The sequence below is a fragment of the Sander lucioperca genome, chromosome 3, assembly GCF_008315115.2.
Source record: "Sander lucioperca isolate FBNREF2018 chromosome 3, SLUC_FBN_1.2, whole genome shotgun sequence".
Lineage (NCBI taxonomy): Eukaryota > Metazoa > Chordata > Actinopteri > Perciformes > Percidae > Sander > Sander lucioperca.
This window is the reverse complement of record NC_050175.1, coordinates 6,124,377-6,149,023: the sequence shown is the minus strand read 5'-3', so window position 1 is coordinate 6,149,023 and position 24,647 is coordinate 6,124,377. Positions and strand designations below refer to the sequence as shown.

At 42.1% G+C, this 24,647-nt stretch overlaps 1 protein-coding gene across 4 annotated transcripts in view; it reads left to right on the top strand.

The window, feature by feature from the left end:
* The window catches only part of ano1a (anoctamin 1, calcium activated chloride channel a), an 85,355-nt gene that overhangs the window by 36,112 nt on the left and 24,596 nt on the right, over positions 1-24,647 (top strand). For all 4 annotated transcript variants that reach the window (XM_031292705.2, XM_031292704.2, XM_035999197.1 and 1 more), the window contains 8 exons: positions 4,927-4,981; positions 7,302-7,353; positions 10,259-10,314; positions 11,061-11,102; positions 17,214-17,278; positions 18,375-18,509; positions 21,192-21,352; positions 22,968-23,053. In XM_031292705.2, coding sequence (XP_031148565.1) covers positions 4,927-4,981; positions 7,302-7,353; positions 10,259-10,314; positions 11,061-11,102; positions 17,214-17,278; positions 18,375-18,509; positions 21,192-21,352; positions 22,968-23,053 — 652 coding nt within the window. The remainder of the gene's footprint in view (positions 1-4,926; positions 4,982-7,301; positions 7,354-10,258; positions 10,315-11,060; positions 11,103-17,213; positions 17,279-18,374; positions 18,510-21,191; positions 21,353-22,967; positions 23,054-24,647) is intronic.

Below are 24,647 nucleotides of genomic sequence, written 5' to 3'. Positions count from 1 at the left end.
AATCAATATTTGTATGTCATTAATGGGTCAAATGATATAAGTTAAGGCAAAGGGTTTTATCACTTAACTCTGCAGCTCCACTCGTATCAATGTCGATTTTTATTCTCCTTCAGCTCGTTGTTTTGGTTTTACGGCACACGCCCCCTGCAGGTGTACAGCGATACTGCAGTCTGACGTCGGTTGAGTGAGCGGCACTGCGCTTTGATGTCTGTTTAGAGAGGCAGCGGTCTTTTCCTTATTCCTTTTCTTCATTCTGTCTGGTTTGTGCGGTCGTGAGGAGGTCACACCCCTCCGCTTCAAAAGCTCTGATAGACCCACTGTACAATACCTGCCCAGCACCAACAGCACACAGACACAGTTAGAGACTAGCTGGTTAACAAAGTCTATATGAAACAAAGGAACGAATAGAATAGTCCAATATTCCTATTGAACAGCAAAATCTGAATACAGTAGGTCACAACAGCCCTGTGTTTATAGCTTGTTCCGCTGCCCCCAGGCTAAAACATATCTTCAATGGCTGCATCCCACTTCTCTTAAATTGCATCCCCGGCTCCTCGTCTTGCCTCCCTTTCTTGCGTCTTAGTCGGTCCCACTGAGGAAGAATGGGAGATACGCGAGGAAATCATGGGAAGAAAGATGAAACGAGGAAATGTGTTTTAGAGGGATGAGACATCCTTTCCTCTGAATCGACACATGAATTCGTCAGTTGAATGGGCAACTGCTTTCAGCTGCACGGCTTCCAGGAAGGCTGCTCTCTGGATCATTGCTCATAGATCCCTCCTTCGATGCTCGCTCCTCGTCCTTGGGGTAGGAATAAGAGCTTTAAGACGGCCTTCATGAAGGAGGGCCAGAACAACTTCCGGTTCAGCCGAGGAGCGAGGAGCTATTACATAAGAGATGCGAGATGTGCCTATATTGCGAAAATGTCTTTGTCAACCTGAACGTCCCGCCGAACCCCTTTTAAGAGGAGGGAGGATGGAGGAGGGATCTCTGAGGAGCTATGAGCGAGGATACACAAGGGCAGCCTTTTCGTAAGCTCAGAGAATTCAGGGGAAAAGGCCAAAATCAGTGACAACACTACCAAGGTGCCATGTCGCAACTGACTCAAAATTCAACACATATAAGTAAGAAAATCCCCCCAAAACTACCATCATAATCTCCCAGTGCAGTGAGATAATCCTGAAGCAAGAGATCATGGTGAGACATATCTCCAGCTAATAGATGCAAGTTATATCTGTGATTGTGAGACTCTTTTGCAAAAAAGCAAGTTAGATAACCGGCAAATTTGCAGTTTTACCCACACAGACAGCACGGAGAGGTAACCACAGAGGTGTAGAATAGGCTAAAACATCATGGCAGAAAGGCTGAAGCGTGACGCTCTCCTGCAGCATTCTGCTGAAGCTCCCATCTCTCAGCTTTCTCTTTCCGGAGGAACCGCACACATCTAGCTGGAATCACAAAAGTCATTTACATTTTCTCAACACTGTGTTGGAGGATTATGAAAATGGCTAAAGGAAGCATTTAGCCTCAGTAAAAGGATTCACTACAGACAGACGTCGTGACTTCACAGACTCATCCGGTTCTGTCCCAACAAGTAAAGCAACTTTCAGAGGCAGTGATCCGAGCGGAAGAATGTCTTAGCATTACCATCAGCCTGCTGGGATGTATGGAGGAGAGAGTGGGCAGTGCGCAGCTATATTTACAGCTCTGACTAACAGCTAGCAGGAGATCTCCCTCTACATCTTTTCCATCACCTAATCTTCATCACTTTTGAAAGCACTCCAGGCCAGCTCCCTGAGATAAAGCCTAGATATAGATTGCAGTCTATCTAAAGTCAATTTGGCTCCATCAGACATGGTGTTTAATGCTTCTACATCTAGGCTAGTCTTGAGCTCAATCATGTCATTTTCTGAGGGAATACTCGAGTCACTCCAGGACTAAATAGAGGATTATTTAAACTTCAGATTAAAACTGTCTGTCAGTGGAGGCACAGGGACCATCTGGACTGTTTCAGTGAAGGCCAACAAGCACCACCAGCAACACATGTATGACTGACAGGAGCTGCCCACTCAGTCCTTTGGATGAAATGCTTTCAGTGCACACACTTCCAAGTGCTTTCCTTCTAAGAATTGCATTCATATGTACTATGTCTGACTGGTGTTTTTAACTCCTGCACATAAATAGGTAACTTTACGTCAGATTACTGTAACAGCAGGAAGTGATTGTTGTCATTAAGTCAGTTAGGGGTTGTGGCTAGAAGTAGAGCTTAGATCGGGCCCAAAAAATCAAGCCCGACCCAACCCCAGCCAGTGAACGTTGTGTCCGAGACCGGCCCGGCCCGACACATTAACTTGCATTATGAGCCCGACCCCGATTTCAACCCGACACTTTTTTAATATGTGGGCCGTTATAACTGACGTTCTCAACTACAATTCAGAGTTGTTTGAACTCAATGCATTTCTCTGTGAGGGCTTGCTTCACCCTCATGCTTGGAGAAGTAACAAAAGAGGACGTTGAAGGCTGACTATCATCTTTTCTGCCACGGCGAGCCTGCTTCATGTGTCTGTTCATCATCCAAGTCCCCGTTTTATTTGCTGTCATAGGCGAGCAGTGTGCCGCACTTAGCCTAATGCACTCAACAAAGCCGACACATATGTTGTCACTGCCCACGACTTGTTTAAAATGCTTCCATACCTCCGACTTTCCTCCAAACTTGCTCAAAGGTAATATTCCTGTTTTTCTTTTTTTCTTTACATCCCCAAGCTCCATGTTGCACTTAAGCTACACCATACAGCCCAGCAGTCCCGGTGTGATGTGTGCGAGAGGAGGAGACTTTTGTAACTGTAGTCCAACTTGTGTAACTTTTTGGACACATTTGTTACTTTGGCCTAAATATAGCCTATATAGATAATATTTCTGATTATGGCATAGCTTTCTCCCCACCCAATTAGGCTAATAAAGTAATGATTAAAAAAAACACAAATACTACCGGCCCGAGAATAGTGGCGGAAAATAACGGCACGGGTCGGGCTCGGGCAGAGAATCTAAACTCTAGCTAGAAGGGATACGGCTACAGCGTTTAGGTGAGAAAAAGTGAGCATCGTGCGGTGACAACAGTTAAGTTTAGGCACCAAAATGACTAGTTAAGGGTAACTACCGTTTTTTTTCAACCTGGACCCATATTTTCCCATGTTTTTATGTCTGAGTGACTGATGGGAACAACAATCTTTGACATTGTTCCAGTGTTAAGTGAGATCGCTGCATTCGGCAGTGGCAAAACAAGCTACAATGTAAGTTAATAGGGCAATTGTGCTGCTTGTATTTACCTACACAAAAGTGCTGTTTTGCCACTAACAGGCAAAATTCTGCCATATGTCCATTTTTTCGGCCGGATGTCCGTCACCTTCCTCTTTCTTTGTGTTGGCATTCTAAACTCCGGTGGATTTATGAGGACTCTGGTTAACTGCTCCTCAGATCTCTGCAGGGAAAAACAGCTAGCTAGACTATCTGTCCAATCTGGGTTTTCTGTTGCACGACTAAAACAACTTTTGAACGTAAACACGTTCCACCAAAACAAGTTCCTTCCCGAGGCTATTTTGCAGCGGTACCGGGGCTCTGTCTGGTGCTTAGCACCGCCCAAGACGATTGTGATTGGTTTAAAGAAATGCCAATAAACCAGAGCACATTTTTCTCCCATCCCGGGAATGCTGTGTGGACTAGCCAGACCCTCTTCCGCAGCGCTGTGGAGGAAGGTCTGGCAATGCGAGACTACCCTTCCAGTGACACTGTGCTACTCTACGTGCAAAATATACGCATCACTACAGAAGTACTCTATTTGAGTGTCTGCAATCAGCTCCAGTGGCAGAAACGTGGCGCAGTTGAGCTTGTGGATCCACGTCGGCTCGCACCAGCAGCCTCTGAACGCAAACAAAATATGGAATCTGTCTGCTTAATTTTTTTCCCTCAATGGGCCTCAAGTTTTAAATCAAGTTTTAAATAAAAATAAAGCATACGGTACATCCTGAATGGCAGTAAAAGTCATATTAACTGCTTCTAAACATAATTAGTAGAGATGGCCCGATACCATTTTTTGCTTCCCGATACCGATTCTGATACCTGAACTTGCGTATCGGCCGATACCGAGTACCGATCTGATACTAATGTGTCATATATTTTATTATGTTTTAACAACTGTATACTACTATCCCTGTATGGATGTGATATGATTTATATCTTTGTTGTGGGCCTGGCTCAGGTTAAACTCTTTGTGAAACATGAACAAACACAAATAATGAATGCCCCTGAACTTTCTTTAATTATCCAGTTTGACAGTCAGTTATAACGGAAAAAGAACATAAATAAACTACTTTAACGTAGATTTTCAATAGGACTTTATTACGTGGTATCAGATCGGTGCATGAACTCCAGCACTTCCCGATACCGATACCAGCGTTTCAGGTAGTATCGGGCTCATCTCTAATAATTAGCAGGAGACAGGCTTGGCTGGTTGAGCCAGCAAGGATTTGTAAAGCTTTCTCATGCCTTCTCCCTTCATCTTTTTGTTGTGTACATTATAGCCTCCACCCTGTACTAAAACATAATGACATAAGCTTCCATTTCATTGTACTTGTGTATGAACATACTTCATGTGACTTCATTGTTATTGTACTTTTAATCCTATTTGTGGCGGTCCTTTTACATCAAATCTTTAATCTCAGTTCACTGTGTGCTAGATGGACAGCATTATATTAACAACATTAGCCTGCACGATAGTGCTTAACTCTGCAAGTGTGAATTGTTATTTATTCCACCCTATCCTCTTTTTTTTCCAATATCTACTCTAAGGTCAAATATGTTTTCTATCAGTCTGCACTCTTTCTCTGGATCTGCAACTAAAACTGGACCTGTTGTGTTCTTTGTTGCCAGATTCGATCTGTCTGACAGGGACAAGTTCTTTGACAGCAAGACCAGGAGCTCAATAGTAAGTATTGGTTTCAGTAGATGACCTGTTTGAAGGTGGCTCCTTCAGGAAGCTACATAAGAAGTTTAATTCAGCCCAGTGGCAGCATGTGTGTGATATGTAGCATTTATGGTTATAAAGTCCCCTCCTTAAAGGGTAGATTCGTTTTTTTTTCAACCTGGACCCTAGTTCCCAATGTTTTTGTGTCTAAGAAACTGATGGGAACATCAATCTTTGAAATTGGTCCAGTATTAAGCAAGACCTTTGCAATCGGCAGCTGTGAAACAAGCTACAATGTAATGTTAATGGGCAATTGTGCACCTTCAATTTACATCCACTAAGACTGCTATTTGACCAATGACAGGCTCAGATTATTATTCTAAGAGAGCTGACACACCAAGCCGATTATCGGCCGTTGGACAGTCTGGCGAGGTCGGTGACTCAAGTCTGTTGGGTGTGTTCCGTGCCGTCGTCCGTCAGAGGAGCTGTCGGCCTTTATTTTGGCCGACCCGACATGCTCAGTCGGAGACAGGGCAGTCGGGACTCACCTGGAAATGGCGAGCGGATGAGCCTCTCAAAATCTGACGAAAATCTTTTAAACTGACCTTTGTCGATCTGAAATGAAGACAGATTCAGCAACAGTATGGCCTATTTCTCTCTTAAAATGTTTTCAGAAACACGTTTCAGTGAACTATTTTAGTACAATATGAGATCGTATTCTGAACAAGCCGCCATGACAATCTGGCTGTGAATTTCCAGAGAAAAAAGACCCCACGTGACGCGTTCGTCCAATCAGCTGCCGGTTTTCATTTTCATATTACATATTACGTTTCACGCATGCGCAGCGCGTAGCTCAAGTCGGCGTCGCCTCAGTGTGTTTTGAGGCATTTTTTTGGACCTCGGGGACCCGACTGATCAGTCCGACTGGCTTTTCTGCCGACGGTCGGCCATCTGGTTGGTGTGTAAGCCCCTTAAGTGTCTGACAACATCATGGAAAGGATCCCTTCAGAGGTAGTTAAAGAGTAAGATCCTATGAAACAGCGCCGATATCGCCAGACCCACCAGACTCCTTTTAAATAAACCGTAATTTTATCAAAGTAAAACACACTTCATTCTAAGTCGACAGAAACAAAATAAAAGTGTCAAAAGCCGTCTTGGTTTGTGTTTCCCTTGTTCCCGCAATCACCACTCTGGTTTGATTGAAATAAACCCTTAATTCACCCATTTACATGTGGAAATATGCTGGCTCTATACACATTAAAAGTACTGTTTATTTACATGGAATCTGGTGGGTTTGGCGATGGTGATTTCGGGGTTGTTTCTGGTCAAACAAAGAGGATCTCACTCTTTAACAAAAAGGTCTATCTCTGTAGGGATCCTTTCCATAATGTTGTCAGACACTTAGTATAATAATCTGAGCCTGTCAGTGGCAAAAACAGCACTTTTAGTGGACGGAAATGGATGATGCGTATTTGCCCAATAGGATAACATTGCCGCTCGGTTTAGCTGCCGGTTACAGCGTTCTCGCTCAATACTGGACCAATTACAAAGATTGTTTTTAGTGACTTACACACTAATGCATGGGGAAATGGGGTACAGATTAAAGAAATACCGACATTACCCTTAAAGTATAGACAAATGTGCTTTTCTACATACTTTGTAGATCTACTGTAACCACAAAGACCTGACACCCTGTGCTCCCCGTTGTGCGTTCCTCCAATAAGACCCCCATTGACATACTAACACCTCGCAGTACTTAACTAATGAATGGGTAGTGAGATTGATTTCTCATTACTGGATATAGCTCCTCAATCACTGCAGTTCTTGGCTCCCAACAGAGCCTCGGCCCTTATCAATAAAACTCTGTTTTACTCTGAGCTCATCACCCTGAGGACACACATGCTGTACAAAACTCATTTTCCCTATTATATTTGCTGATATCTTAAAGTCTGTCACGATACGATTTCGATTTCATTCAATACAGGAGCCTCCAAATGATATGAGACACTATCATAAGCCCATTTAACACAGTCACATTTATAGCAACTCAAAAAAGCAACTAAAATATAGTTCGACAATGTTATTACTGAGCTCTTCCAGACATTTAAATAAATAAAAAAACTATTATTTTTAATAAAAAGAAAAATATGGGGCATCTTACAGATGATCTGTATTGATATTTTCACTTTGCATCGATAATATTGGATCGTGGATCATTGAGTCGTTATATCGATGTATCACTACACCCCTACCTTACCTTCTCATCTGCATTCTCATGATTCTAAAACTGAACCTGTTTAGTTAAATGTGAGTTTTTTTATTTAACGTGTTGTATCCTTAGGTGTATGAGGTACTGAAGAGGACTAGATGCACCAGAGCCAAATACTCCATGGGTAAGACCTCTGCCTGTTCCTCTAATACGACAGATCAATCAATATGCAATTATTATCCTCAGAGTATAGTGTAATTATCACCAGAGAAGATTGCAGGGTGTGCCGTCGTGGTCTTTGAGCAACATATCCCTAACTCTCCAACTAATGGATGGATTTGCTTGAAATGGATTGAATCTTGATTTTGGTGACCATCTGAGCTATCCTCTGTCCCGGTCCCGGCCGTGACCCGGGGGTTTCCCTTGTGTTTCTCTGTCAGTGTGTTTACATGCAAAGCGGTTATGCCTGTTCTCCCCGTATAGAAGAATGGGAAGAATGACGGGAGTAAGTCTACCTCCGGTACAGTAGGTGGCGCTCTGCAATTGGCAGCTGGTCAGAATAAGGCTTTATCTTCCGGTTGACCTTTGTCAAAATCACACTATCATCACTATATCACTAGCATCCATCCTGAAATGGGTGTTCTTGATAGTCCTTGCCATGGCGAAGTCCTCAGTGGGTTTAAAGGTTTAAAGCTTGTGTTGTTGCTGTTGTTTTTTGGAGCCATTATTTACAACTGCTCTCTTATATTTCCGGGTCAACAACCACTGCAGCGGAGCTGGATACCGATTTCATTACTTTTTAGGCACCGACCAAATTGCCTCCTTGGTATCGAGTATCGAAAAATGCCTTGTCATTTAATACCAAATTTCAGTACCTAAGGAGTAAATCTCATCAGCTTCAGTAAGCCAATAAGCATGCAGCATGCTTCTACCAAGATCATAATAATGTCATGATTGGCTGCAGGGGCGTTGGACTGGTGGGGAAAAGGGGACTGTGAGGAGGGCCCAAAATATACTAGAATGAATAGCTGTGGATGCAGGGAGGGGCCCATAGAAAATGCCTTTCTACAGGGCCCAGAATTTTGTGCTACGCCCCTGATCGGCTGTCTAACATAAGCCGTAGAGCCAGGCATGAAAAACAATACGTTACACAGAGATGAGGCTCACGTAGCAGGAGCTGGAGCTAAATAGAACGATTTGTGGGCTATGTGTAATTTTGTCATTTCTTTTTGTTAAAATGGATTTTATAAAATTAGTATCGAAAGAAGTATTGTTCAGAAACCGGTATCGAAGTGACAGTATTGGTATCAGTAGGGGAAATGTTCGAAAGATACCCATCCCTAGGTATGAGAACTTTTTTTTTAAGGTCACTGGTGTAAGGTGTTTGAGAAACCAGAGTACTGCCTTAACCTGAATATAATCAGGTTTCATAATGCATGTAAACGCACTGTATGTTTTCACCTCCCCTGTGTCTTCCTGTCTGTCTCTTTGTGTCTATGTCTGTGTCTATGTCTCTATCTGTGTCTGTCTGTCTCTCTGTGTCTGTGTCAATGTCTGTGTCAATGTCTGTGTCTGTCTTTCTGTGTCTGTCTCTCTGTGTCTATCTCTCTGTGTCTGTCTGTGTCTGTCTCTGTGTCTGTCTGTGTCTCTGTCTTTGTCTGTCTCTCTGTGTATATATCTGTGTCTAAGTCTCTGTCGCTGTCTGTCTCTCTGTGTATACGTCTGTGTCTATGTCTCTGTCTGTCTCTCTGTGTATATGTCTGTGTCTCTGTCTCTGTCTGTCTCTCTGTGTATACGTCTGTGTCTATGTCTCTGTCTGTCTCTCTGTGTATATGTCTCGGTCTCTGTCTCGGTCTCTGTCTGTCTCTCTGTGTCTATGTCCGTGGCGCTCCTCGCTCCTGATTGCTGCTCATTGTCCACACCTGCCTTCCATCAACTCCAACAAACTCCAGCATATCGACCGGCCATTCAGCGACTCATCGGCAGATGGTTCAGTTAACCGTGGTAGTTACACTTCAGGCCGCTCCTTGTTCTGAGCATTTGGTGCTTTTTCTCAAGTGTTTTTTGTGCATAAACGGAGCCTGTTCTGCTGTGCTGCAGGATTACTCTCCTCTGCCTGCCTATTTTGCCTGCATCCCTTCAGCCAGTGCAGCAAACCACTTGAATCCCTGCTCACCCATCTGCCTTGCTCCAGCATCTTCAGCCATTAACCCTTACTACCAACGCTCTGCTTCTGTTAGCAGCCTCCTCCCTCATCCAGCCTCCAATCCCCTTTTTCCTTTATCTACTCCTGAGTCTGAGTCTGCGTTTGAGTCTCTCTGTGAAGACATATCATCCTCAGCTAAAATTTTAAAATCCCTTCTCCTTCTGTCTCCAAGTTGCTTCCAAGGTATTCTACAGTACTGCATCCTAGTGCTTGGGATGTGTTAAATGCAGAGGGGGGAATTTCACTATGTTGTGCTCTGTTATGAATACTGTATATAGGTGTGTTTGATGCTGTAGTGTCTCTAGCAACCCATCTCCATGTGGTCTCCTCCTATATATATATATATATATATATATATATATATATATATATATATATATATATATATATATATATATATATATATATATATATATAAGGTGTGTAATGTGATGTCCTGTGATCTGTCTGCCCCAGGATGTCTGTCAGGTTTTATCTCATCATCTGATGAACACTGGTAAAATGTCATTTCTCCAACATTTCATTGCCGCATCACTGTGGTAATGATGATGTTAAAGCACACCTTCTAGTGTAATATTCCGGTTATACATACAACAGTTACCAACAAAATAAAAAACATAATACAATTTTTCATATTTTGTATTCATATTGTGGGCCAGATTTGCTTAATGGTTGAGTGGCTTTTGGTGTTTCATGGTTTAACTGGCTCTGCTATTGACTCTGTCCTGCCAGTGGGGCAGGTGAAGATGCTCTACATGTAATTCTTAAGTGTAATTCTAAGTATTAATGTGTGTGTGTGTGTGTGTGTGTGTGTGTGTGTGTGTGTGTGTGTGTGTGAGTGAGTGACAGTGATTATAATCCTGTTGAATATGCCTTCCTACAGGGATCACCAGTCTGCTAGCCAATGGTGTCTATACATCTGCTTATCCTCTGCATGACGTGAGTATCACCATCACACTGCATAGCCACCTCTCCCTTACTGGCCTGAGAACAGTTGATATATTTTATATACTGATATGAGAGAATTATTCCAATTCAGAGCTTCTGATACGAAAATGTGCAAAGCATCTGCTGCTTGTAGTCTAGAACTGATGTAAACTAATCCTATTTGTGACTAGAATTTCTCTCAGGTTTCTCTCAGGTCTCATATTTCTGTGTTGAATTAAAGGCATTATTCCATAGCCTATATCAGGGTTTAAAAAAAGTCTAAAAAAAGTATAACATTTCAAAATCAGAATTTTAGGCCTTAAAAAGTCTTAAATTAGCTGAAGTGTTGTGTTCTAGGTCTTAAATCCTTTTAAACCGTTCTTAATTTTCCTACTTCCATGTAACACTACCTCTAATGCTCATTGTAATGCTTTAGAATTATTATTTTTTGATTCCGTGATGTTGTAGTTCTGTCTTTCGCTAGTCCAAATATATAATTTGTTGTATTTCGACTACAAATGAGATCAACATGTAACTTATATTGCAGCCAAAACGGCTTTCGTGTTATTGCCGTGAGTCTCTTTCGGATTGTACCACAGACATAAAACAGATTTTATTCTTCAGCTATAGGGAAGTACAAGTTTAGCGATACATGGCTTGAAAAAGATGAATTTAGGGCTTGGTTAAAGCCAATTGCTAACAATGTATTTAAAGCCTGCTGCTCCTGCATGATAAACAAAGTGTATTTGTTACTACAGGGAGACATCGAGGGGGCAAATGCAGAACCTAACGACAGGAAGGTAGGTAGAGCAGGTCTACCAGTCAATAAATTGATTCAGATGTCACCAAACCAACACTTTCAGTCAATTCACACATACTCATTCATCAATCATTAAGATACATGTCTCAGTTCAAATGCGTTTTCCACAGCTTGTCCTCTTCATTTTGAATGCAACACAGCATTATCTATATAAGTGACTCAAACATGCCACTCAATTAGTTCTACCATAAGGGATTTAAAAAAAAAAACCAAGAGTAACGAAGGATGACAGACCATGCTAACCATGACAGCATTTGTGCATTTCTGAGCCTTTATCTCATACTGTACAAAAAAATGAACCAGGCAATTGGAAAGAAAATAAAAGCTCATGCTGAGTCTGAAGTTATCTCCTCCCCTGCTAACACTCTCCATAATTATACAGTAGGCTGTGTGTCACTAAGGCAACAGCCTAATAATCCCTCCTCTGTTCTCAGGCATCAGAAAAGCTTTAGCTCGGTGCTTTCAAGTGCCTCCACAGCAACATATATATATATATATATGTATATATATATATATATATATATATATATATATATATATATATATATATATATATATATATATGTATGTATATATTACAATCCCACGTATACATGTTTAAGAAATAGGATTTCCTCGACTGTAGGGATGACAATGTTTAGTCTCAGGCCCCATTTCCATTTGGGATTAATATCCATCCTGAGTGATTCGATCACAAGTGGACAGCTCTAAGTACAGCTGGGAATGCACCCAGGATGCATTGAGAGACGATCACTCAGACCACGTTCAGAGGTGGTCCACATTCTTATAGCAACGTGTACGTAAATGCGTCCTGGTCCACTTTGAGGACTGCCTACTCAACTGTGAATCAATTCAAAGTAGGGCTGGGCAATATATCGATATTATATCGATAGATATAATGTCATTGTGTAAATTTTTTGTGAAACCACCAATTGTCAACCCTGCAATATCGCCGCAATATCAACATCGAGGTATTTGGTCAAAAGTATCGTGATATTTGATTTTCTCCATATCATATATTCAAAGTATTTCTCATGTCACAGAAACCACTGGGAGTGAATGGTGTGTTTTAGATGTTATCATCATACTGTCGAGGATGTGTCTGTGTTTTTGTTCTGGTGCTGCCTGCTCCTATACCCCCGCCTGTCGGGAGCTCTGTTGCCTACAAAATATAAGCAGGTATGATATATAAACTAAACTTCAAACCACAGAGATTTGGTTAGAAGCTACAAACGTACAGAGAGCTGAACACACTGAGACTTTTAAAAAACGTCTTTCTCTCCTGCACAGGTCCCGGTGGCCGTCAGTAGACATCCTTATTTTTAGGTTCATAAAATGTACATGTTGCACACGTACTGTAACTGCGGCACGTTTTCTTAAAAAATGCGATGGAATATGCAGGATATTTATACAATTTTATGCAATGAAATTGCGGGAACTTGCAAAAATTGCGGGAACTTGCAAAAACTGCGGTTTTATCATGGCTTCATCGTGGGGTTTGCAGCTTTTCGATGATGTTCACGTCGCGTAATTAAGTAACTTCATAACGTTCCCATGGCAACAGGGGAAGATGGCTGCTCTTGTGTGAAGTAAACACAACATTTTTCAACTTTCTGCTAAAATATATGTGCGGCGTATTTGAAAAAATGCGGCCCCCGCATAAATATGCGGACTTTGGCTGATTATGCATTGAATAATCGCGTTTTTCTGGAGGGACTGCTATATGCAAACAGAAAATGATGTATGTGTTTATTTGCATATAGAGCGGGGAAGTGAGATCAGATCACAAGTGGTCACTCACGATATACAGTATGTGGAGACACATTCTGCTGCCTGGTGTGAACACACATGTGTAGCTTTCCACTTGTGATCAGATCCCTCAGATCGGATATTAAAATGAGAACAGTCTCGAAGCCCAGTCTGATCTGCCATGTGAACACTCCTCTGGGCCTGCTTCCTGTGATGAAAGCCTTCAATTGCAGCCTTGCTGCTGTGCCTGTGAACGGAGTGTGATTGTGTGTGAAAAACCATTTCACAGTGATTTATGTGCTCGTTGCCTACTACTGTAGTAGGAACAGAGCACAGACTCAGTCAGCTGTTAGATAATCATTGTAAAGACCATAGCATACAGCAATGATTTGCATATAAATCGCACACGCACGCACGCACGCACACGCATGCACACACACACACACACACACACACACACACACACACACACTCAAACACACAAATCACGTTTGTTTTATTTATTATGAGCATTCATCACAGTCTTAAATTTACCACATAACTTAAATTATACATGACTAGAATTAACACCGCAATACATTCTAATTGGCTCAAATGCACAGTCCATTACCAAACACCCCAAACTCAACTAAATTTGCTACAGGTGGTTATGAGATAAGTTTCACCTGCCTGTGTTACTGTTACAGCCCAAGGTGGCATTTTGCTGTAACTTAAAAAATAATTTCAATGATACACATTCCAGAGCAAGTTCTCCAACCCTAAACAACTAAAGGGTCGTCAGTGCCTTCCAAAACAACCTATATGACTGTCCAAAATCCCACCTTCATGGTTGATTTTGGGCATCTAAACCTTGGTTAAGGACAAAGATCTTGATTAAAGTAAGCTGGCTGTTCTCATGAACCATTTTTAGATATATTTACAAAAAGTAATGCACTGTACTTTGTATGTATTCCACGTATTCATTACTGCACGAACCACATTGACTGCTGCTGTAGAGAGTGCTCTGGTCTGCGTAGGGAGGAGGTTGCTGTGGATGGGTCCTAAAACACATGGCTTTCAAGCAGGGGATGCGGAGTCCGAGTTTGTGTCCCGGAAGAAGTTAAGGGGAAAACACAAGACTTTCACCCAGGAAACAGATGTTCCTGTCCCGGGAGTACTACTTAAAGGGGCCGCTGTTTTTAAAATGTCTAGTTAAGATTAGAAGAAAAAAATTGTAGTTTGAGTTAAAACTAACAACAATCTTTTTTTGTAATCTTAACTAGTCGTTTTGGTGCCATAACTTAACTGTCGTCGCTGCAGGACAGTCACCTTTTGTCAACTAAACTCAACTGCCACAGCTTCTGAAACGACGTCACGTCGAGGTGCTCTGTCAACCCGTGCTCACTCCGAGCTCGTAAAATACTGACGCTTGGGCAGTGGCTTTCAGTGTCAAATACGACGTAAAAAAGCACCCTTCAGCGTCAGTGTAGAACACACAGAATTTCACTTTATAACATTAATATGAGTTCCCCTAGCCTGCCTATGGTCCCCCAGTGGCTAGAAATGGCGATAGGTGTAAACCGAGCCCTGGGTATCCATCTCCGCCTTTGAGAAAATTAGACCTCAGATGGGCCAATCTGGAATCTTCCCTTTATGATGTCATAAGGGGAAAGGTTACCTCCCCTTTCTCTGCTTTGCCCTGCCTTGCAAGCTGGTCAAAGCCACACCCCCACCCTCCACCTTGCCCCACCTCTCTCCTCCTCAATAGCATTTAAAGCTACAGACACAGAAATGGCACATACTAAGGAAAGCTCATTGTGGGACTGAATTTTGTGAAAGAGACTTCAGATACAGTATTAGGGGACCACTAAGGTCTATATAAAAGAGACTTCAGATACAGTATTAGGGGACCACTAAGGTCTATATAAAAGAGACTTCAGATACAGTATTAGGGGACCACTAAGGTCTATATAAAAGAGACTTCAGATACAGTATTAGGGGACCACTAAGGTCTATATAAAAGAGACTTCAGATACAGTATTAGGGGACCACTAAGGTCTATATAAAAGAGACTTCAGATACAGTATTAGGGGACCACTAAGGCCTATATAAAAGAGACTTCAGATACAGTATTAGGGGACCACTAAGGTCTATATAAAAGGGACTTCAGATACAGTATTAGGGGACCACTAAGGCCTATATAAAAGCATCCAAAAAGCAGCATGTCATAGGACCTTTAAAATAATATAGTATTATGAGTGACAAAGGTAGCTAGTAGTATTAAAGTCCGACATTCCGCGTAGGGAGGTTGGTTGTGGGGGTGGATTTGTCAAACAACCTACCCACCCAGGAGACCGGGGTGTCCCGTGTGTCACTTTTCCAAAACCCAACTGTCCCGTTTTTCCTTTCTAAACCCACCTGTCCCATTCTTGTCCCGCGTGTCATAAGCCCACCCACCATCTTTTCCTTCGTCAAAAGTGACGCCAATAGTCCCGACCCAGCGCGTTTAGATAAAGAGCACGTTTAGATATGATGCTAAAGGAGACTTTTAGCGTCAATAACAACACCAAAGGCATCTGACCAAGCGTCCATATTTTACGCGATGGAAGTGAGAATGTGTTGGCTCTGTACCCGGCTCACGGTCACGTTTTCTCAGCTAAACTTAACTGTCGTGTGACGGTTCATCAGGTGACCAGCAGGCCATCGCCTAATTCCGTAAGATATCATAGGAACCTGTTCATGAGAAAGCGTTGCAAGAAACCAGTGTTGAGGAGCAAAAGTGATGCTCCAGTGGGGATGGAGGGGACATGTCTGGTTTCATTTTGTTTGATTTACACCCTAACACAGTGTCATCTGACGCCATAATGCAGGAAAGAGATGCTCTGAGTTGATAAAAAGGGTCACCTTGAGTTATAACTGCGCACTTCAAACAAAAAGCTTTACGAGTGCAGACATCAGCGAGAGCTTTATGACAGCAGCCCTCCAGTTGGAGGAGCTGGGTACGACCGTACTGTCAGTTACCGTAAATAGAACAGCATATATTTTGTGCATGCACAGTGATACATAATACCATAAATCATTAAATAAAAGCCAGTGGTCGAATCATATCTGATGACCAGCATAAACAAGTAAAGGCTAGTCGCTAATAAAGGGGGGGTCGATTAGCTCACATAGTTAATTCAGCATAATGTGTGTTTCCACAGAACTTATTGCATCTTTCCAACAACAGAGTCATGTCATACTTACCACTCTGATGCTTTGAGTTTCTCTTTTTTATTCCAGACTCAAATTCAACTTTGCCTTTCTTTCTATTGGTGTTAAAGGTATCCCATATCATGATCATTTTCGGGTTCACTTGTATTTTGAGTTTCTACTAGAAAAATGTACATGCTTTAATGTTGAAAAACATTTTATTTTTGTCATATTATGTTTCTGAATATACCTGTATCCCTGTACCCTCTGTCTGAAACGCTCCGTTTTAGCGCCTGTCTCTTTAAGCCCCCCCTCCTATAAAAGCCCAGTCTGCTCTGATTGGTCAGGATGTCCATGTCTCAGCATCTGCGCTCCTTAAGTCTCTGCACCGTCACTGCAGTCGGGGAATGACTGTAGCGGCACTTTCTACCAATATATAGTATAGTTGTGACATCACAACCGTACGGAAGTCCTGACAGCTCGTTTAAAGTATATTGGCAGTACAGTAGCTCAACACTGGAGCTGAAACAACTAATCGATTAGTCGATCAAAACAAAAATACTCAGCAACAATTTTCATAATCAACTCATTGTTTTGGTAATTCTTTAAAGCAAACATAGCAAAACCTCACTGGTTCCAGCCTCTCTAGTGTCTACATGTTCTGCTTTTTTTCACTATTTCATAGACCAAACAAATAATCAATTTATTGAGAAAATAATCAGTAGGTTAAGGTAATAAAGAAAATAATTGCTGGGTACACCCCTACAACACTTATAAGCCCCTAGGGGTTCTTAATCTCACCTGCACAATCTTTTTTTTTTTTTATTTGTGTGTTACTGTTGTCTTTATTTTATTGTGAAAAATTAACACTGATAAAAAATATATATTTTTAAATATCGTCAAAGTAGAAGGAACCGAAAGTAATTTGAGGCTGGAAACACTGTTTGAATTTATCAAGACAAACAGGTAAACATGGAGGAAATATTGAGTGAATGAATAATTCATTTATAGCTTTGACAGCAAACAGCATCACCAGAAAAACTTCCATGTAATGGCCTGTCTCTAATACATAATATAATACATGTATATGAGCATTCACGGTAATTATTATTACGTGACATTGTGTCATGATATATAATTCCTAATGATTGACTCGTGCTTCTCTTCACAGCTGCTGTACGAGCAGTGGGCCAGCTACAGCTTCTTCTACAAGTACCAGCCTATTGGACTCATCAGGTCAGATCAATACTGTAGCAGTGCTCTTGTCACAGCCATCAGGTAAATCATAAACACATTCTCACACCGCGTCGATATCTGCCACGGCTCATGCTCTCCCAGCAGCACTGGCTGCCTGCACCAGCCTGCAGGCAGGAGAGAGACAGATCGTAACCAGATTGGTGCTCCACTGAAACATGATGCTCTCCTCCAGAAACAGTGCAGTGCAGTGCTGAGCTGACTGTGGTCCATGAAACTGACTGGCAATGTGAGCCGAATCTGATGGGGTTTTCTTATCAAACGCACTGAAGTTACACGCTACACATATTACAAGCAAGATCCTCATCATCATGAAACGGTCTTGTTTGCAAGATTGCTGCAGAATGCAGGTTTATGCAGTTGGTGGAGGATATGAGAGGCTGATGGGGAAATTATTTAAAACATCCAAAGACAGCAGGAAGTACCTAATGGTGCATTCCATTTACCTCGAAAGCCAGAGCTGGGAATGACATCCCACCCTAGGTTGAATGCGTTCCATTTACAAGTCAGATTTTTCATTGTTTCCATTAGTGCTAGCCAGGTTAGCCATTGTTAGCAATATCAGTTGATAACTTACTTAAGGTAACAACGTTTTTTTGTGCATACAAACAGCATAGCAACATGTCCACAGATAGAAGTTGGACAGGACTATTTCTACGACTGATAGATAGACTATAGTGAGACACAAATAAGACAGAAGTGCTTATAACTGTACGTTACTACAGCTTTCACTGCTGTTGATGCACGGGTTAATCAGGATGCTAATGCACTTCCGGACCTGCCTCCTTACGCTCCTATACTTTGTCAGCTTACTTCCTGCTTTGCTCCTGTCATAACTACTACGGCCACTAGAGGCACTGCCACTATAAACATAACAATGAGTCGTAATTCCTGCTTGAAGGAATGACTTATGTGGGCGTTTTTCAGGGGAGGACAGCTTAATTTAATACTAACCATTACCTGATCTTATCAACCGTGATCTCATTGGTTAATGGTAAGGTGTTATGATAATATGGTATCATAGTAAATTTGATGTTGTAAATGTATCACCTTTGACCTTTGGTATCTCCTCCTACAGGAAGTATTTTGGGGAGAAGGTTGGACTGTACTTTGCCTGGTTAGGAGTCTACACACAGATGCTGATCCCTGCAGCCATAGTTGGAGTCATTGTGTTCCTCTACGGCTGCGCCACTGTCGACGATAACATACCGAGGTATACACACACAAGCACGCACACACACACAGGCTCATGAAACACAGTCAGTATGTTTACGTGCACAGCAGTAACTGGGGTATGGTCGGTTATGCCAGTTCTCCCCTTATACATGAGCGGGGAAGAATGGGGAGAATGACAGGATGGTACAGTAGGTGGCGCTCAGCCAACACACAATGCTTTTTCTTCCGGTTGACCTGATCAAAATTACACAGACCGATAACTAAATTAGTGAAATTTAACAACTTAATGTTTAATTTGCATGCTCTTGTCACAGCATATGACAGCACAGTGTCCCCGCCAGATGACTAACAACTTGTTCAGCTCATTATGACGTTATCTGTAACCTGTTACCAGTGTTGGGTGGAATTAGCAAGCTAACTATGTTAGCTAACTAACTAACATTAACGTCAGCCAGGGGCCGCAGCGGGGGCTGCTCGCTCCCTCCACTTTTTTGCAGAGACACAGCGTTGACAGACATCTGGAGATGGATAGTCAGTTTAGCCATCTCCCGATGTCCGCTGCTGCCTCGGCAAAGAGTAAAACAGATGGCCTGCAGGCTCTTTGCTGCTGATGGCCCGCTGATTCAGGTAAAGCTGCCTACACATGATAGGCGGCAAAACCGCTTTGCCCTGGCCGTTCCATTGATTTCGTACGGGGAGAACGGTGTAGCCCAACTAAGCGCTGCGCTACCCCTGGCGTTGCCCATCGCGCGGATTTGTTGCTATGCGCTGCGCTCAAAGTTCAAATGATTTCAACTTTGACTTTGACTTTTCGAAAGCGCAACCAATGAGATAACAGCATGTTGTTACCTAGCAGCGGGAAATAGTTTCCTTGCCACCCTTGATGACGAATACCTGCACTGCGCTTTGCTCTCTGCGCTCTGCGCCCTACCTAGCGGTGCGCAGAGAGCAATTTGCTTATCATATGTAGACGGCTTAGCGCTGTTTTGTTGTATGGTGTCATAGCCATCCGCACTGACGGAGTATGTCCTGTTTAAAACCCACTTCAGGGGAGTGGGGAGGGCAGTTGAAGCATGCGCAGACGTTTGAACCGATCATAGCCCGGTTAAGGGTGTATACATGGAGGGATACCCCAGTTACTGAAGGAGTTCTCTAACTCTGTTAACTGGGTTATGAGAACCCCAAATTTTAACCGGGGTAAGGTGTAAACGTGCCGTTTGAGAATCAAGGTATATGTTTTTTTAAACTGCATGTAAAAGCACTGACTAAGCACCTTCTGTTACTGACTGTGCACAGCACCACACATTGAGCTCTATCTTCAGGACAAAAGTTGAATAATACACTTCTAGAGACAATACAGTATATCATGAGATATTTCTAAGTAGAATGCACATCACATTAGCCTGGTTGACACCAGACCCTTCTCAGTTGTAACTGAGAGTGGGTCTGGGGAAGTTCATCCACAGCCCATTTCCAAAGGGGCGTCACCAACGGACGCCGCTCAAATGCCTCTGGGCACAATTGAATAGTCCTTCAACCAATCAGACCAAAGATCTGGGTGACGTAGCAGCGACAGCGGCATCAACGGGTTGCTGCGCTTCGGTGGCCGTCATGTTGAATGTAAACAAAAAGCTGCTTGCCGTCGCTGCGCTATCGTCATCGTGTAAAGCCCGACTCAATGGTTGTGATTGGTGCCTCGATTTGGAAAAATTGGAAATGGGCTTGAAAGGGCTCTTGGCCAGACAGACTTGCAGAGCAAATCTCAAATTTGCCGGAAGTTCGTCTGGGTTTTCCCAGGCATTTTCAGTCAGTCAGTCAGTCTGACATTTATTTCATTTGTAAAGAAGGATTGGATTTTTTGCTTTTGGTCAGAAAACGGATATGATGTACTCGCTGTCAGCGGTATCATATGAGCAGACAATATTTGGGTTAATCATTGTTATAAAAAAATAGATAAAAAGAATCGATTCTAGGGAAAAGAATCGATTTCAAAAACCGTCACAAAAAAATCACAATAGATACGATTTTCGATTTCTTTCCCCACCCCTATCATATATTTTCGCTGTCCGGCAGAAACCTTGTATCTCCATATTTCAGCATTTTAATGTTTTTTTCTCATAAATCGATGCTATCTGTCACCCTTTGTGTCTGTGTGTGGGTTTTAGAAATATTTAAACAGTGACAAGGCGTTTTCGAATTTGCCTTTTTTAATTTCCCGAAAAGCAACGGTTTTGGACAAGGTTTTCCCCCAAAAGCAATGTCATGCTGGCCGCTATGTGGCTTGTTGTGCCATGACAACAACAAAAACAGTGCTTTATACTAGGGGTGTTGAAATTAATCCGCGATGCGGACCTGGACAATTCTGCATTGATGCAGTGACAGACCATCATCGATTATTGCCTACTGATGTTTCTTGTTGATTTCCCGCTCGCTATTTTGTTTTTGCCTTTTGTCTGTTGTCTGCTGTTCAGACTCCGCTACATTCAGGAAGTGTCTTTTTTTTTAAGAGCAGATACATTAAAAAGGGGAGTTTATATATATCCGACTGCTTGAATTAGTTGGTGAAAACCACGTGTAGCGATATATAACATTGAGGAGGTGAGGTATGTACAGTAACCTGAATCTAAACCCTTGTTCAGATCTCTCTCCACATTCATCATTTCGCCGTCTTACACCCCTTTCAATAACTCATCTCTTCCATCCATCCCTGTTTTGTCAGTATGGAGATTTGTGATCCCAGGCACAACATCACCATGTGTCCGCTGTGCGATCGCGCCTGCAGCTACTGGAAGCTGGTGACGGCGTGTGGTACAGCCCGAGCCAGCCACCTGTTTGATAACCCAGCCACTGTCTTCTTCTCCATCTTCATGGCCCTCTGGGGTAGGGACACATTCACACAAACAGAGACATGTAGACAAGTCGAATGTTACAAATACAGGGTGTGCAGCTACGCATTGCTAGAACAGTTCAACTCAACAGACACTATCATTTAATGGGGATGTAACGATACACTCAACTCATGATTCGATACGATTCACGATTTTATACTATTTTTTTGTATTTTTAACAGAATGAGCTGCAGACAAATGACTTAAACATATAACTTTATTTATATAAACTGCAAAACAACAGATTTTTTTGGGGGGCTTGTTGGCCTTTAATTAATAGGACAGCTGTAGAGAATAACGGTAATAATAATAATTTATATAGATTTTTTTACTGATTCAAGATGCATCGTCATATCCCTATCATTTAAAGGTGCTGTAGGTAGGATTGCGAAGATCCAGGACTTAGCCAAAAAATTTGAACATTGACAACTTCTAGTCCCTCCTCCCTTTCGTTTTACCTACTGCACCTTTAATCCAGGGTTTTTCAACAGGGGGGTCCTCAGAGTCAATGCAGGGGGGGCCACCAAACTATTGTTTTAAATCCCCACTGCTTACTGGCCTGTATGTAAGGTAGCCATCCACAGATACAGTTAATCCTTAGGATTGTATGTTTAACATTAAAAAATGATTTATAAAAGCATGCCAACAATTAGGCTATTTGAATAACTTAGTATTATTATATGCAAAAAAGGTATGTATAAAGGCTTTAGGCTGCCCTACAAATAATGTTAGGCCCAGATTAATAAGAAACTTCCTTTTATACGACATATGTAGTAGGGGGTCCCTGATCCGCCTCTCTTTCAGTTAAGGGGACCCCTGATTTAATCCATTCAGCAGAACACATGTAATTATACAGTAGGAATCGGCAAAGGTAACTCTGGAATAAACACAGAGCCAACCTTCCTCTTATGTTCTGCCAAACCACTCTGCCATCTGTTAGCAGCAGCAGGGCTGCAGACCAGCGAGGTGTTATGTGTTTAGATGGAGCTAGTGTCTGACAGAGTCACAGCACGCCAGCCATCTGGGTTCACATACTGTAGTCCTGCATTTGTTGCCTTATTGTCCACTAATCCCAGGAAAAGACCCACATTAACAGTGGATGTTTCTGATCACAAGTATTGTGTGTATTTCAAAGCCTGATATTGAGGATTTTTTCTTTTGGTAATAACAACTAAGAATATTTTCAATCATATTGTCAATGTAATTGCAAACACCACAATCATCTAGTGCAGCGTTAAGTGGGTTTACAACCGGTTTCAATCATATTTAACATCAACAAAACAATCTTTTATTTTAGAGTCTAAAACGATGCAATATGTCAGAACCCTACATAGTTGACAGGTCTCTGTAAAGAGGGTATACAAGAAAACATACAAATCACCTTATCAAATGTAAAGCTGTTGATTGCACAGACTTTGCACATGTGTAGGCCTACATAACTTCATTTCCGTCTTATCAAACATTTTAGATTCAGGTACCATATGTGCAGAATGATTAAAAGATTGCATATTCCCACTCCATATTCCTTGTCATTTGGGTAGTAGATACATGTATTAAGCGTGTGTTTGAGCCTGTGTTTAACTTGATGTGTATGCTTGGTTATGTAGCGGTTCTGTTCATGGAGCACTGGAAGAGACGACAGATGCGACTCAACTATATCTGGGACCTGACAGGCTTCGGAGAGGAGGAGGAGGTGAGATAACGCTACAAATAACTTTACACCCACGCAGTGGTTGAAGAAGTATTCAGTTGTATTGGTACAAAGGATTAACAACTGCATAAGAAAAGATGTGGTTCTTTGAAAAAAAAAAAAAAAAGTCTAAGGTACCAAAGTCTAATGGTACGTGTCCATTGTCAGCGTCATTTCCCCGCTTTCCTTTCATTTCTATGTGAGCAGCCGTGCAATGCATTCTGGTAGCGTCGAGGGGACTTTGGAGAAGCGGGGGCGTCAAGCTGCCCGCTCCTCATTTGCATAAAGTTGACTGGATCCAACTGGCTCGGCTCCTCTCAAAAGCTTACGAACAATCTTTTAAACTGAGCGTTGTCGATCTGAAATTAAGACAGATTCAGCAACTGCATGGCCTATTTCTCGCTAAAAACGTTTTCAGAAACATGTTTGGGTGAACTATTTTCGTAAAATAAGAGCTTGTGTTCCAAAATGAGCCGCCATTATGGTCGGTTTTGAAATCCGGGAGCAGACAGACCCACGTGACGCGTTCGTCCAATCAGCTGCAGCCATTGTGGTTGTAGGAGGGTGGTTTTCTTTGCTTGTCAGTGGTCATAAAAGAGATACTGGTGGTACGCCCACTAGTGTGCAGTGCTGGGAAGCGGGGCGATCCCTTCGGTGAAAATAACGCACATATGGACACATACCATAAGACCGTAGAAACATCTGGGTACCATGACTCCTAAGGTCCTTTTTTTTTTCGGTAAGAAACATCCAATTACAATTAACTACTGCTCTGATTCTCGCCGTTGACTGGCTTCCTCTCAATAGCAACGGCAGTCGAGGCTCATGGGTATTATAGTAGTTTTAGCCGTCATTCCAAAATGACAGACAAACGGTGAATTTTCCGAAATTAAGTTGAAATAATTCAAACTGGTGTTTGGAATGGATACGCTGGAGAGTCTTGTGTTTTCATGTTCCGTAACATTAAGGATATCCTTTAAAGAAAAATTTGAAATGGGAATACAGGATTGGGGCAAACACTTCTGTAACCAGTCTCTCTTTATCTCCAGCTTCTCCAAATCCCATTTTAAATTTTGCAAACTGTACCTTCTATTTGGATAAAAATATTTTCAACTCGTAGTTACAGCTCATATAACAATGCACTTAGCTTAAAATGCAGAAAGTAATAAGGATGACATTGAGGTCAGGATATGCATGTGAAAGCACCTCCTCTGTCTTTTGTGTGCGCTCTGTAATGAGTCAGCCCTTAGCAAACATTTTCCCACACAAACATCACAGCCTCAGACATCAGTGTCTTTTAAAACCATAATGACATGAAACAGTGCATTACTAACGTCTCTTATGAAAAGATTTTTAGTTTTTATTATTTTTCTGTATTGCTCTAATATGGCATTTTTTTCCATTACATGGTACCTGCTCTCCTCGCCTCGACTCCACTCGCCTTTTTTGGTTTTCCATTACGAAAAAAAGTCCCTGGAGCCTGCTAACAGGTACTTTTTTTAGTACCACCTCCGTCGAGGTTCCAAGCGAGCTGAGCCGATACCAAAAGGTGACGTGAAAGCGACAGACGGGGGTGTCCTGAACAAACCCGCCATTT